The sequence below is a fragment of the Marmota flaviventris genome, chromosome 18 (genome assembly GCF_047511675.1).
Source record: "Marmota flaviventris isolate mMarFla1 chromosome 18, mMarFla1.hap1, whole genome shotgun sequence".
NCBI lineage: Eukaryota > Metazoa > Chordata > Mammalia > Rodentia > Sciuridae > Marmota > Marmota flaviventris.
Window position 1 is genome coordinate 60,974,772 of NC_092515.1, and position 12,583 is coordinate 60,987,354.

Genomic DNA, 12,583 nt, shown 5'->3' on the forward strand with positions numbered 1-12,583 from the left:
CTGTGGGAGGGCGAGAGAGAAAGAGGGAGGAGAGAGGAGTGGGGGAGGAGGAGTTGGAGGAGAGGGGGGCTCTGAGCCAACCGCCGGCGGATCCAGCAGCTCCTCGGGAGGGCGGGCGGGCGAGCGGGGGAGGGCGCGCCGAGGCTCGCTCGGGAGAAGTGGCCGCCGATGACGGCAGAGGTGCAGCCAGCCCCGCGCGCGCAGCCCCCTCCCCCTCGCCCTCCTCCCCCTCCTCCTCTTCCTCCTCCTCCTCCTCCTCCCGGCCCCTCGGCGGCGCAGAGCAGCGGCGGCAGCGGCGGCGGAGGCAGCAGCCACCCGATGTCTTCGGCGCCCGAGAAGCAGCAGCCACCGCACGGCGGCGGCGGCGGCGGCGGCGGCGGGGGAGGCGCGGGCGCGGCCATGGACCCCGCGTCGTCCGGCCCGTCCAAAGCCAAGAAGACGAACGCGGGCATCCGGCGCCCGGAGAAGCCGCCCTACTCGTACATCGCGCTCATCGTCATGGCCATCCAGAGCTCTCCCACCAAGCGCCTGACGCTCAGCGAGATCTACCAGTTCCTGCAGAGCCGCTTCCCCTTCTTCCGCGGCTCCTACCAGGGCTGGAAGAACTCCGTGCGCCACAACCTCTCGCTCAACGAGTGCTTCATCAAGCTGCCCAAGGGCCTCGGGCGTCCCGGCAAGGGCCACTACTGGACCATCGACCCGGCCAGCGAGTTCATGTTCGAGGAGGGCTCCTTTCGGCGGCGGCCGCGCGGCTTCCGAAGGAAGTGCCAGGCGCTGAAGCCCATGTACAGCATGATGAACGGGCTCGGCTTCAACCACCTCCCGGACACCTATGGCTTCCAGGGCTCCGCCGGCGGCCTCTCCTGTCCGCCCAACAGCCTGGCGCTGGAGGGCGGCCTGGGCATGATGAACGGCCACTTGCCGGGCAACGTGGACGGCATGGCTCTGCCCAGCCACTCGGTGCCCCACCTGCCCTCCAACGGCGGCCACTCGTACATGGGCAGCTGCGGCGGCGCGGCCGCTGGCGACTACCCGCACCACGACAGCTCGGTGCCGGCCTCCCCTCTGCTGCCGGCGGCCGCCAGCGGGGTCATGGAGCCGCACGCAGTCTACTCGGGCTCTGCGGCTGCCTGGCCGCCCTCGGCCTCTGCGGCGCTCAACAGCGGAGCCTCCTACATCAAGCAGCAGCCCCTGTCCCCCTGCAACCCTGCAGCCACCCCCTTGTCCGGCAGCCTCTCCACGCACTCCCTGGACCAGCCGTATCTGCACCAGAACAGCCACAACGCCCCAGCTGAGCTGCAAGGTGAGTGGAAGGCTCAGTCTGTCCCTAGAAGCGGTGTCTGTGAGTGCCCTACAGGACCCAGCCCCAAGCCCGCTGACTGCCATGGAGGAGACCCTCTTACTGCTGAAGAAAGGAGCAGTTCCCCTGGGTGCCCCGGGTCCCACTCTGTCCCTTTGAAGGGCAGTGCAGCTTGAGACCTCCAACTTGGTCCAATTTATCTGTTTCTCTGTTCTAACTCTGCCCTATTGGCCGCCCCAAGCCTGACCAGGTAGGCCCCATTCTCACCAAAGTGTCTCAGACTCCAATACTCTAAGTCCTTTGGGTCCCTTAAGTCTTCTCGCTCTTCAGACGGGTCTCTGTGTGGAGCCAGGACCCTCAGTCCTGGCCAGGGAACCCGCAGTCCCCTAGTGATCCCCCAGCAGGCCGTCGGGCCTGGGCAGAAGGGAAGAGTTAGGCCCAGAGCCTCCTGGGCTTGGTGCCCCTCGGCTCAGCCCGGCCCTTGCAGGAACCAGGCTTGGCAGTGAGTGCAGGGGCATTCTGTGGTGACAGATGCAGGGTGGTGGCCAGGCCCAAGGAGGGTCAGGGCTGCCAGCCACACAGCTCTTTGTTTCTCAGGATCAAGGTTTTTAGGTCCCCAGACCCCCACCCTAGACACACAATTCTTTGAGAAAGAAGAGGTAGAACAGCCTCCCCCTCTGAGCCATCCGCCCGGAGCCACCACCCTCTGGGCCTAGTTCTGGAAGGAGTAGGGAGCAGCTCACTGGGGCCTGTCAGGGTCAGCTGTCAGCAGCCTCCAGGAGGCAGGAGTCGGGCCTGGAGGTGGGTGGGCTGCCTCTGCAAACTCCCTACCAGTTCCCTTGCAGGGGTGGGGGGGGGGGGCTGTTCTCTCAGGGATCTGTCCTCTGACGCTTTTCTTTTTGCCCTGCGGATGACCGTGATGCCGGCCTAGCCGAGACGCAGGCCTGGCCTGGCTGGGGCTTCTCACTCTGCTCTACCCGGTGGAGGTGGCTGCCCGGAGGCTGCAGAAGATCTGGCTCCCAGAGGCCTCTGTGGCTTCAGTAAGGGAGGCTGCCTCCCTTACCCCTTCCCCTTCGGCTTTGGGAAACCCTTGGCCCGGACAGATGGTGTCCGAGGCCGGATAGGCCCTGGTGTGTGAGCTGCAGGAAGCTGGGCAGTGTTCTGGGATGGTTGCCTGTGTGCACAACTCAGGACCAGAAACCCGGTCAGCCTGGGTTGGCCCCACGGGGGCAGGCAGAGAAGTTGGGAGGGAGCGGGCAGTGGGTGATAAGGTGGTCGTGCGCGCGCTGGAGCCGGGCTGGCAGCTGCGTGGCCCGCTGCACAGTGCCTTGTCCACCCTGAATGCTGGCCCTGATGCTAAATCTGGTGTCCCCAACCCTCTGTCGGCTCTCCTTGCAGGCATCCCGCGGTATCATTCCCAGTCGCCCAGCATGTGTGACCGAAAGGAGTTCGTCTTCTCCTTCAACGCCATGGCGTCCTCCTCCATGCACTCGGCCAGCGGGGGCTCCTACTACCACCAGCAGGTCACCTACCAAGACATCAAGCCCTGCGTGATGTGAGGCTGCGGCCCACCAGGCGCTCCCGGCATGGGCTGGCAGGCCGGGGACCTCGGAGCCCACCACCAGAAACTGCTTTATTCTTGAGGTATAACCTTCGGCAGAAAAAAAAAGGGGGTTGACCCCCTCCCCAACCGGATTATTTGGAAAGAAATCCCCAACGCAGAGGCCCCAGTCCCCCGCGGTCAGCGACTCCTCCCCCAGTGGCTCACTGCGGGCTTTAGAACGTGATCTTGGGGCCTGGTGGGACTGCAGCGCCCGGCGATCGCGGGCTGTTCTCGGTCGACCGTGTGGAACCCGGCTGCGGAGGGAGGCGCTGAGCCGCTGAGGCCCTCGACCCCCAGAGTTCTGCTGAGGTCCCCGCCCTGGCCAAAGCGGGGAGGATTTTTAGGCGAAAGGCAGCACGTGAGACCAGCCATTATCAAATACTTTTATTTTTTGGTTGAGTATTTATCTTTTTATTTTTAACTTTTTTGAAAGAATGTCTTGGAATGCAGGTCCCTCTAGAGCCGACCTTTGCAGGGAGGGAGGGGACCAGACGGCCTCGCCCTCCCGGCTCAGAAGGCTCCTCCAGCAGCCACAGGTGGATCTTTGTGCGAATACCTTACATTTCTGAAGCCACTGTTCGTCTTTAAAAGAAAACAGAAGGAGCCAAGAAGCCAGCGGCTGTCTGGCCTCAGCCGTCCCTGTCCCCTTCCACCATCCTCATCCTTCTCGCCAGTCTGTTTTGTTTTGAATTTCATTTTTACTTTTTCGGTGGGTATTTTTCTCTCTCCCGAGCTCTACTGTAAACTTTCTGGTCCGAGAGCGAGGTTAAGACCCAGGCCCCGGGAGGCCAACCGACCGGCTCTCAGCCCTGCGGAGACGCAGAAAGGTTAAGGCACTTTTAAAACTAACGCGAGGCTCATCCTGTTATTTATTCTACTTTCTCTCCCAGTAAGCGGAACACCGCACAGGCTCCTCCGTTGATCAGTATTAATGGTGTAACTTTGTTGGCAATATTTGCCGTGTAGAATTTTTTTTTTTAGATATCCATTGTAAATTTGAAGCAAAGACCAATCCATGTAAAAACAAATTTCCTATGTTTTATATAAATATATATAATATGAAGGACTGTCCCCCTTTTTAGTATTTGGGCTGCTGGGCTGCAGCATGTGACACGTATTTTAAATTTACTTCTGCACTGTATAAAACAACAATTTGAGGATGTTTTTGCCTTTTGTGTATTTTTTTTTCCTAAAAAAAAAAGAACAAAAAATAAAAATGTATAACATTTGTATATGGCCTTTAAAATTGTATCAACTAGAAATAAAATCATGTGGATATTTTATTTACAGAATATCTTCCAGATTCCCAAATGTTGGAAAGCTTTGTATCTCTAGACCTTGAAAAATTTAAAATCTAGGTAATTCAGAATATTTTTTTCCTTTTTTCTTTCTCTTTCTTTCTTTCTTTTTTCCCCCCTTTTGGCCAATCCTCTCTTGGTTTCACATTGTAGTAAAATGTGGACAAGGGTAACTATTTTTCTTGGCTTCTGTTTTTAAAGAAGAGCTCTCTGCCCCTCTAAATGTCATTTCTCATTTTAAAGATCATTTAAAATTCTCATTTTAAAGATCATTTTAAAGAAATAATCAAACATTTAAAGGTTCCCCCTCCCACCAGGAAAACACACATATGTGTGTATGTTATATATGCAAATTATATATGGGTGTGTGTGTGTGCATGTATGTATATACATATATATGTATATATATAATTTTTTTTTGGTGGCCACTCCAAGACTAATGAGTTTTACTTTGAACTTCAAATTTTACTGGTCCCGTATTCTAAAGGTTATAAATCATAAAACAGCTTTAAACGTTTGTTTTGGTTTTTGTCTTGTTTCATTTTGTTTTTTTGGTGTCCATACTTGGTTTTCCCCAATTGAAAATAAAGTGAAATTTGAGAGATAAAGGGACCACCACTGGGAGGCCAAGGCCATAGGCATATTTCCTTCCATGTATGTATGTATGTGTGTGTATATACACACACATACATTATAAAATATATAAAATTATATATAAATTATATATAAATGTACAAAATATTTCTTTTTTAGTTTTTGTTTCTGTGATTTTTTTCTTTTTCTTTTTCTCTCTTTCTTTTCTTTTTTTTTTTTTTTTTTTTTTTGTACTGAGAATTGGAGCCAGGATCTTGTGCGTGCTAGGGGAGCACTCTACCACTGAACCACAGTTCCAGCTCTGAAATTTTGAGAAAGGGTCTTGTTAGTTTGCCCTGGCTGGCCTCGAACTTGCTGTCCTCCCGCCTCAGCCTTCTGGCTAGCTAGGATTGCAGGCGTTTGCCATTCTGCTGGCTCCGAAATCGTATTCCCCGCCTGGGGGTGGGGGGAGAGACTTAGGTTCCTGTCTTCTGCAGACCACCCCTCCATTCTGATCCTGGCTACCCAGGAAAACAAACACAATAAGTCGCATTGTTGGTGCGGCCGGTCCTGACCCACCGCAGTGTCTGCGCGCCGTGGGGTCGCGAGTCTCTGAACCTGCTTCTTCTCAGATTTGACATTTTGGACGTGGGGGTAATTTCTCCGGTGCTCTGTTACATCAAAATTATCAATAAACTCGTCCGGGCAATTAATGTCCCAAACTAACAGCTGTCTATAAAACCGAGATAAAGGGGACAGATAAAGGTCGGCGACTCCAACCCTCCGAGTTTCTGGCCGCTGAAGCCTCTGGCCAGTGTCCGCTGTGCACAGCGCGGTCGCCCGCACGCGCCTGGCCCTGCGCTCGGGGCCGGTTCGCAGCCCGCGGAGAAGGCAGGGTCCTCCCGGGGCGGAGGCCACCTCGGCGCGTTTTGCCCGAGAAAGCGCCCAGGCCTCCCAGCGCGGGGACACTGCACTCGGTCCAGACGGCCTCCGCAGGCCAGAGCAGGGGCCCCTCCTCCGCGGCCAGAGGCTGCGCCCCAATTAGGACGCAGGCTGGGGGAAGTGGGCTGATTAGGAGAAACCCAAGCCGGCCAGGCGGCGCGCCCCAGGTCTCCTTCTGCAGCGGCTCCAGCCCCGCACCCCCGCTCGGCGCCCTGGCGCGCCACAGGCCTCGGAGCCTCCGTGGCGCACCGCTGGACCCGAGTCCCGGGTGGCCGCGAAGCCGGCTTCCTGTCCCTCTCCGGGCAGGGCCTTCTTTGCAGCGGGATCTCCCAGGGTAGGGTAGGAGGCACCCAGGGGGCTGATGTAGGGAAATGGCCCCTGTTCCCTGGGGACGGGGCCTGACCTGCCGGGAGGACGAGAGGCAGAGCCCAGCCTTCCCGCGAGGAGAGCCAGGGAGGCCGGAAGGGCCAGACCCGCAGGCAAAACAGCCTCCACACCCACGTCTGAGATTTCACACGCTTCTGATGGACGGAGACCGCACTTGGTTGGACTGTGCCTTGCTCCGGGCGCATATCGGCCTGGACTCGCATAGGGGCCCTCGGGTGAAGGTCCCACCGTCATGGGCACACCAGGGTCCTTTCACGTGCAAATTACAAACTTAAAACACGAAAGCGCCCCGCCTGGGGCAAAATTATATCGACGAACTACCTCGGCGGCTATGGGCTCGCTCGAACAGGGCATCCAAGGCAGAGTCCACCCACAGTCTCTAAGTACAGCTTAGGGGCTCGCCCTAAGCACCGCAGTCAAGGTGCCCTTAACCCCCCACGCTAAGGGCTGGAGGAGGGGAACGGGAAGGCTGTGAGCCATCCATCCGGCTTCTGGTAGGGGATTGCCCACCCTCGAGTGGCTTCTCCGCCAGGCGGACGCCCTGGGCGCTGCTGAGCCCCAGAGACTGACCCTGCTGACCGCTCCTTGCAGCCCCAGGTGGGAGGAGCTGGGGGCCTGGCAGGGCTTCACTCCTGGAGCTGCTGCCCAGGGTCCCCTCCTGGAGCCCAAGGGCCAGCAGGGGAAGGCACCCCAGGGGTGTTGGAGGGCCTGGCTCTCCCAGGTGCGTTGCGCCCACTATTTTCTCTTCTGCGTGGGGCTGGGGGATTTAGAGCAGGACGGGGTTAGTGGTGTGGCAGGATGGGCAGTTTCCCTGGGAGGGAGAGAATAGTGGAGAGACAGCTGGAATCCCTGCCCAGCTGCCACCTGACCTGAGCAAGCCAACTCTGAGCCTTAGTCACCCGTCTCTGTCCTGGTGGGCCTAGGGGGTGATGGTTAAAGAAACCATGCTCTTAAAGAGCCAGGGACACCTAGTTCCCTAGCACCCAGATGGGAATTGCCACCAGACCCCTCACACTCTGGAGATCTGGTGATGTGTGCCCTTTGGGGGGGGGGCGGCACAAAAAGTCCAAGAATCCATATTCTAGGAGGGCCCCTTTGGGGACAGCTGACCACCCATCTTCCTTGGTATGCCTGGACTGTTCTTCCCGCCCCAGGGAAAAGGAAGACAGCACACATGCTCAAGTGATAGGCTCTTAACAACTGGTAGGGCCTGGGGCTACCATGTAGACCCACTGCCAGAATCTCCTAAGCTCACGGAGCCTGGGAGGCCTGGGGCCTGGGATGCAGGCCACAGGGCGAAGAAAGGTAGGAGGGCCCTGCCCAGTGGCCTCCCCTCTGGTGTTGATTCCCAGGAACTGCCCACATCAGAGGTGCCCGGGTGTCTGTCCAAACTGGCTTGACCTCTGGAGCTGGGGCCCAGAAATCTGTGGCTTCTGCAGCTTGCTAGGTGGTCCCCGCGAGTGCTACAGTTTAAACATCTCTGTTCCCCAGTGACTCTCTGGGCCCTGAGAGAGTCCTGGGGATGCAGCCCTGCTCTGCCTGGCCTCTGCTGCCCTCTCCTGCCTGCGGGGAACAATGGTTGGTGGAAAGAACCCGGGGCCCAGGCAAGCAGGCGTGATGGCCAAGACTGACCACGCAGCCCTGGCACGCGTGCCGCTCAGCGCTTCCCCACGGCCCCCTTAGGAGTCTTCCTGTGGCTCGTCTTCAAGGAGCAGAAACAGCTTGGAGAGGGTGGCTCATTCCAGACACAGAACAGGCAAGATGGAGAATTTGGATTCAGACTTAGGATTTTCTGACCCCCAAACCCATGTCCCTAACCATCTGCCTCATGGCTCCCGGACATCCATCTCACTCCAGCCCCCTGTCCAGTGAACGAGGAGGACTGCTGACATGTGGTCCACGGTCCCGCCACCACGGGGGCGGTGGCAGTGGGCAGGCGCGACAGGGGCTTCAAGAAGCTGCCCGGCTGTCGGCTGAGTGGGGAAGGGCCTCCTGGTGGGTGGGAGCCTGGTTAGCAGTCCCTGCTCAGACTGGTGACGTTTGCCTCCCTCCCAGGTGCTGGACCGTGATTGCGGTTGGTTTCCACCATGCCCACCCACTGCGCTTCCTTTGCTCCCTGGCCCCTCAGTCCAGTGGGGGGAGGAACCCCACAAACCAAGGGCAAGGTGGAGGGAAGCCAGGTGGGTGACAGGCTGCTTCCTCCTGTCCAGTGCTTCCGTCTTCTGGGCATGGACATCTCGGAGCTCTGGGCATGCCTTTGAGGAGGTCCCTCCCTTCTCTACCTCTCCTGCAGGCAGCCCCTGGAGGGTGGCTTCTTTTCCCCGCCCTCCCCTCCCCACTGTCCTCCTTTGGGGCTTAGGGTGCATGCTGTCACTGGGCTCCAGCCCCTGCAGTTACATCCCTTGAGGCCTGGGTTGGGCAGGGACGAGTGATGACGGATGTTTGCAGGTATGTCCTCAGCATGGACCAGGACAGCGGGAGAGCTGCCTCCGGTGCTGCCTTCCCTTGGAATGGGAACATCCTGACAGAACAGTGCCCATGGCCACCCAGCTGGCTGGATGAGCGGAAGGGCGCAAGCAGAGCGTGGGTGACTGCAGGGCAGCAGGCACTACTGAGTGGGCGAGTGCGCCTGTCCCTTTCTGAGCACACGGGTTCCTTGTGCTCCCCAGCATTTGGATACATAGGGCCATCTGCTGCCCTCCAGCCATTTCCAGCACCTGGACATGGGTCACATGCGTGCTCTGAGAGAGGATAACACTGAGGCCAGGCCCCACTGGGGGTCCCTAGTGTTGGGTGGGGCAGCAACCTGGTCAGGGCCCAGAGACAGCCCAACTTGGTGCCTGCAGATCCTTGTTTGGTTACCTCCGCTCCGCCCTTCCCTGTCCCATGGCGTTGGCTGTCAGCCTGGGGACAAAGACCAGAGGAAGCCTGCCCAGAGTGGACAGAGCACTGGGCCAGGTACCAGCTGCTCTCTGTGCTTCATGTCAGCAGCTTGGCGCTGTGGTGGCCAGCAGGCTCTGGTCTGGGAACAGTATGTTGCGGGGTGGGTCATCTTAATCGAGCTAATAGCATCGCACATGTTTCCTGACTGTGGAAGTGGGCCAGGTCTTCCAATGTCCCTGGAAAAGGATAAAACAGCTGTGTCTTTGGAAATGTCCCTCAAAGCAAGCCTCAAATCCCCACACGGTGTTTTCTGCTGATCCTGGCTCTCTGCTGTGACCCCTCAGCAGGCACAGCTGTGGGAGCAGAGGAGTGGGCCACCTCTGTCCAGCAGGTACTGTGAGAGGAAACCCGGGCAAGGGGGCAGCTGCCGGTGAGGGGAGGCTGGGCAAGGTGGTACAGGACCGGGCCCTGGGGACAGGAGGGCAGCAGGTCCCAGTGCACTTCCCAGGGCTCCTCCAGGCAAAGCCCACCCCAGTGGTGGTGGTGGTGAGTGGAAGCTCAGGGCGGGGAGACCCCTTGGAAAGGAGAGGAGGAAGGCAGAGTCTGTCCATCTGCCAAGGCGGGGGTGGGGGTGGGGGGGGTGGTACTATTTCTCCATGAAGACGCAGCGCCACCTGCTGTCCCCTTCGCACAACCAACGCTGGGACCTAAAAATGATCCCCCAAGGAGATGCCACAGGTGAGTGGCTGTGGCAGGCACAAATGACGCTGCATTTGGCATTTCAGAGCCGTTGACCTTTTCAAAGGAGGACTTGGCTTTGTTTGGAACGGGGTCAAACTAATGGAGTCTTTCCTAAGTGTACAAACAGCAGGGCTCCTTAAGAAAGCTTCAGAGAGATGACAAGAAAGGCAAGAGACCCGCCCCTCCATCCCGGGCAGCTGTGTTGGCCCAGGAGACAGTTGTCTGTGCACTGAGACCTGGCAGCCCGGGAGGAGTTGACGGTGTATGTGGCAGTGAAGGGCAGAGTCCAGTGCTGACCCTGCCCTCTTCTCCCCTATGAGCAGGACGCTGGGAAGGGCTGTGGGGCTCCAGTGAGTTCATCTGCGAGGAAACAGGCGCAGAGAGGGTGAGCGCATGGCAGGCGGCTCCATGTTTGGGGCCAGCACCCTGTTCTTGGCGTATTCAATGGTGCCTCTGTTCTGACCAGCTGCGGCGGCTTCCAGGGAGCCCTGAGGCCCTGGCTGTGGTCAGGAGAGGGCAATCAGGTTTCCCTGGGGACAGCCTGCTCCCTCCTGATGGGGAGAGGCTCCAGGGGTCTGGCCAGCTTTGCTGTGGGACCCTGAGAAGTCACAAAAGCTCTTGGACCCACGCCTTCCTTACCTGGAAGATGGGAAGGTACAGAGCCAGCTTCCCGGCTCGCTGCAAGGGCAGAGTGGGCTGCCCCCCCTGAGCTGGAAGGCGTCTAGTTTGCTCACAACTCAGCACCTAGGGCCTGGTTTATTGCCTCCAAACCTCCAAAGTGCAAAATGTCCACATCACATGGTCACATGTCAGCTCCTATTCTAACCCTCATGATTAATGGACATCAAGAATAAAGGCTTCCATTCACAGGAAGAAGTTCTGCCCCACGGGAGGGACAGGAGTGTGGTTGCCAATTTAAAAGTCTCTGCTTGTTTGAAAGATTGCCCAGACAGTCCCCAGCAAAAGCCTCAGGTGACCACTAAGATTGGCAAGGGACCAGATCGGAGGCAGGAGGGGCTGTGAGGAGCTCCCAATTCTCTGAGCCTCAGCTCCAGCAGGGAGCAGGCAGAAGTGGGCAAAACCCTGTGCCAGCCCCTTGATTGGCTCGGGCCACCAACACCAGCTACTTCATCAAGCACACGGAGCAAGGCTGGCCCAGCCATCGTCCTTTGGGCTGGCAGCAGGGGTGGTGACTAAAGGCTGCAGGGCAGACCCCGTGCAGAGCGGGCAGCCCTGCTGCCCCAGATGCCCCACAAACACCTGCAGAGCAGACGGGGTCTGAATCAATTTGCCCAGCCCACATGGCTTTGCCTCTTCTGACTGTAGGTGGCAAGTTGGGGACAATCCACTATAAAGGAAAGCACATGGGCACTTCTAACTTCCTCAGAGATCTGGTGCAATGGAAATCTTGACCCTGCTCCCTACTCACTAAGGGACTGTGGACCAGTCAATTCCTCCTCCCGTATCTCGGCCTCCTCATCCGTGGAACAGGGTGTCTCTCAAAAGTGGCCGTGAGGACTGCGCATGCATTTGCCCACCTATGACTCATGTCTCTATATTTACTCAGAATACAGTTTTATGTATGTGCTTGATAATTTACACACGAGCATCACTTCCTTTAGAAGAAATGCTGCGCCGACTACTCAGGGCAGGAGCAGTCCTGAGGAGCAGAGTGCTTAACACGGCGCCAGGCCACACTCACTCCGGGCTGCCCTCTGAGGGGTCGTGGGAACAGTCCATCTCTGCTCTGCCTGGCCCAGCAAGGGGGCTCCCGAGAGCCTGCATCCCTTCCATGGGGGTGCCCCCTTGCCTGGGGCTGGCCCTCAGTGCCTTGCCCTGGGCCTCTGCAGGGCGCTCTGGGCTTCCTCGCCGCGTGGGGCTGGACTCCAGGAGTAGAGCTGCCCGTGTCTTGGGTCTGCTCGTGCAAGCGGGCACGGCGTGACAAGCAGGTTGAGGGTGGCTCTTCAGGACTGCCCAGAGCTCTGGGGAGGAGTTTCACGACTTCCCCTCACTGAGAGCAGCGCAGCGAGTTGGAGCTACTATGACCAGAGGAAGAGGTTGGCATCCTCCTTGGTCCTTTGTGCAGAGACATGGAGCTCAGCCCGCAGGTGGCCGGGGGGCAGTGGCGAAGGCTGCCCACGCCCCTTCCTTCCTGCCTTTATATATGGTGCAAGATTCACTTTGAAGAGAGGTAGCCACGGACACCCCTGCCCCCAAATCAGTGGTCTTCAGGCGGGGACATCTGTTCTATTTGGAACACTGGTTGCCTGAATCCAGAGAAGGCAGGTGAGCTCAGCCAGCAGAGAGGGAGAGTGGGGATTCTGGAAGCAGAGTCCCCAGTGCACAGGCACTTCCCAGGACTGGGGAGCAGGCAGGTGGGAATGCTCCAGAAGGGGGCAAAGGGGACATATCTGGCAAAGACGGAAAACTTCGCATTACACAACAAGTAAGATCCACGGGCCTGGTCCTCAGCACTGTGCTGGGGGCGGGGGCAGGGTCAGCTGTGCTGCAGAGGACGGTGCTCCACCCTCCCACCCCTTTCAATGTTCTTGTCTGGCACCCCGTCTACCCTCCTTCCAACACATGTCCTGTGGTGGGCTTTCCTGGGCAGTATTGCCACTGCCACTGTCCCAGCCTGTCTCACTTGCAGGGAGTGTGTGGGGCCACTAATTGGGAACTAGGGAGCCAATGGCACCAAAAGACCTGGGAGATGGGGCCACAGAGGACAGGCAGGACTTCTCCAGGGCCTGCCAGGATGCTTGGGGCTGCCAGTAAGATCTGCAAGTCTGCTGACATGGGGCTTCCTTCTGAGAGTCACATTTGGATCTGCACTTCGCCAGTGCTACCCAGACAACG

At 58.1% G+C, this 12,583-nt stretch overlaps 1 protein-coding gene across 1 annotated transcript; it reads left to right on the forward strand.

The window, feature by feature from the left end:
- Positions 1-318: 318 nt before the first annotated feature.
- Positions 319-2,859, forward strand: Foxf1 (forkhead box F1). Its single transcript, XM_027932949.2, has 2 exons — positions 319-1,303; positions 2,699-2,859. The coding sequence occupies exons 1-2, from the start codon at positions 319-321 to the stop codon at positions 2,857-2,859; spliced, it is 1,146 nt and encodes a 381-aa protein (XP_027788750.1).
- The last annotated feature ends 9,724 nt before the right edge of the window (positions 2,860-12,583 follow it).

What these genes read in the sequence shown, in the direction of transcription:
- Foxf1 (XM_027932949.2), top strand. Translation starts at nt 319, where the DNA reads ATGTCTTCGGCGCCCGAGAAGCAGCAGCCACCGCACGGCGGCGGCGGC. An exon ending in CGCCCCAGCTGAGCTGCAAG is followed by an intron (nt 1,304 to 2,698) that starts GTGAGTGGAAGG and finishes CTCTCCTTGCAG; the next exon opens with GCATCCCGCGGTATCATTCC.